Source organism: Nicotiana attenuata, chromosome 1 (genome assembly GCF_001879085.1).
Source record: "Nicotiana attenuata strain UT chromosome 1, NIATTr2, whole genome shotgun sequence".
NCBI lineage: Eukaryota > Viridiplantae > Streptophyta > Magnoliopsida > Solanales > Solanaceae > Nicotiana > Nicotiana attenuata.
Genome location: NC_031989.1, coordinates 69,484,664 through 69,486,347, shown reverse-complemented (window position 1 = coordinate 69,486,347; position 1,684 = coordinate 69,484,664). Strand labels below are relative to the sequence as shown.

General features: G+C 32.7%; 1 protein-coding gene across 2 annotated transcripts in view; it reads right to left on the bottom strand.

Moving 5' to 3' along the window:
* LOC109241312 (nudix hydrolase 10-like) overlaps window positions 1-175 on the bottom strand; it is a 9,240-nt gene extending 9,065 nt beyond the window's left edge. For both annotated transcript variants that reach the window (XM_019408041.1, XM_019408050.1), the window contains exon 1: window positions 59-175. In XM_019408041.1, coding sequence (XP_019263586.1) covers window positions 59-175 — 117 coding nt within the window. The remainder of the gene's footprint in view (window positions 1-58) is intronic.

Below are 1,684 nucleotides of genomic sequence, written 5' to 3'. Positions count from 1 at the left end.
ATATATATATATATATATATATATATATATATATATATATATATATATATATATATACCTGCAGCTTCCACTGTTTCATGGAAGCCTTAAGCATGAAACGGAAGACATTGGTGTCCATAGGATCCTTTAGTTCTACAATAACTCCTCCATGTTCATCATTAACCGAAGGAAGCATCAACAGCTCATGAATCTTCTTATTTTGAGCCAAAATTTTCTCCATAACATATAATTATCTGAATTCGGTTCGACTAATTAATTAAGCGACTGTTATATTAAAAATAATCTCTGTAGGAAATATTGGGTCCACCCATAAGGGGTGCTCTAAGGCTCAATAGGGTTATTAGTTAACCCTAATATTCCCTATATAAGTACACTTAGTGTGTACATTAAAGAGAGACTCTGTAATATTTTTCTACGCTCTTCTCTCTCAATTTCGGTTAGATTTAGACTGTGGAATTGGGGGTTGCTCCAACACACCGTGACAATCACCGCCGACCAGTAATTCCAGCCACGGTTCATCCGTTTTCGCTTCCGCTTCACGAAGAACAAGTAAGTTCTCGTTTTACGATTTACGCGCTATCTAATGTGTTTAGATTAACGTGTTCCTTCATTGGTATCAGAGCCATAGGCATGGCATTCTGGTTCGGAGGAATAAAAGATTGTTCTGTCCTTTGTGTAAAACAAATATGCGTATCTGTTTTTATCATGTGCAATTGGGTTTGATAATAAAATTCTAAGCTGATTTAATATTAAGATTAATGAGGGATCGTTTTAGTTCGTTGAGTTAAATTAGGAGAATATCATGTGATTTGATTTCCTTCCGTTTTTAACCAGTTTAACCTTCCAGATTTTGCGCAGATACGTTACTGTATTTAACGTTAATGCCGCTTGAATGCAGCTAAATACATGTCAAACTTAGCTGGAATTCCACTTTTTACGCCTATTTTTTTGGTTATAGTAATGAATACAACAGCTTAAATACATGAAATATATTGTATAAAAACATAAAAGGTATCTATAACACGTAATATAGCAAAGGGTATCTATAAATGACTAATTAGACCTAAAAGATGGTGCTTTATGAAAAATTCTCAATATAGAACTAGTGACTGGCCTTATCCTTCCTCCTCCTCCTTTTGAATCGAATGTGATTAACTCAAACTTTAATCCATCTCAAGTGAGAATTTGCTGTATATATCATCGATGTTGGTTTTATCTATATTTTGTGGCTGCATATTCATCCCTTTGATTTTTTATGCTGTCGAGTGCTCTCTTTTTTTTTTTCTCATTTTTTGCTCCAAATCTGGTATTGATTTCTGATTCGTCATGCTTGAACTAGATAAGATCAGCTGTTTAATGTACGCAGTTTGACTAATATTAGGTGTTGAATAGAAACGAATTTAATTAGAGATATGATTATGAGCAATTGAACAACACGGATAAATTTTAATAATTCAATAAAATTAAAATTAAAATAAAACAATTTAACAAGATATGCAAAATGAAAATAGCAGTACAGTCTTGCCTGTCAGGTAAACCATGTGAACAATTGAACATGCAAGTTTTTTTCAATCATGCAGAACTTGTGAACTATATAACAAGATAGGTAGAATGAAAATAGTATCAAGTATAGCTAGCTAGTTTGGCAAAACTTGTGAAAAATTGAACAACATACACATGTAAG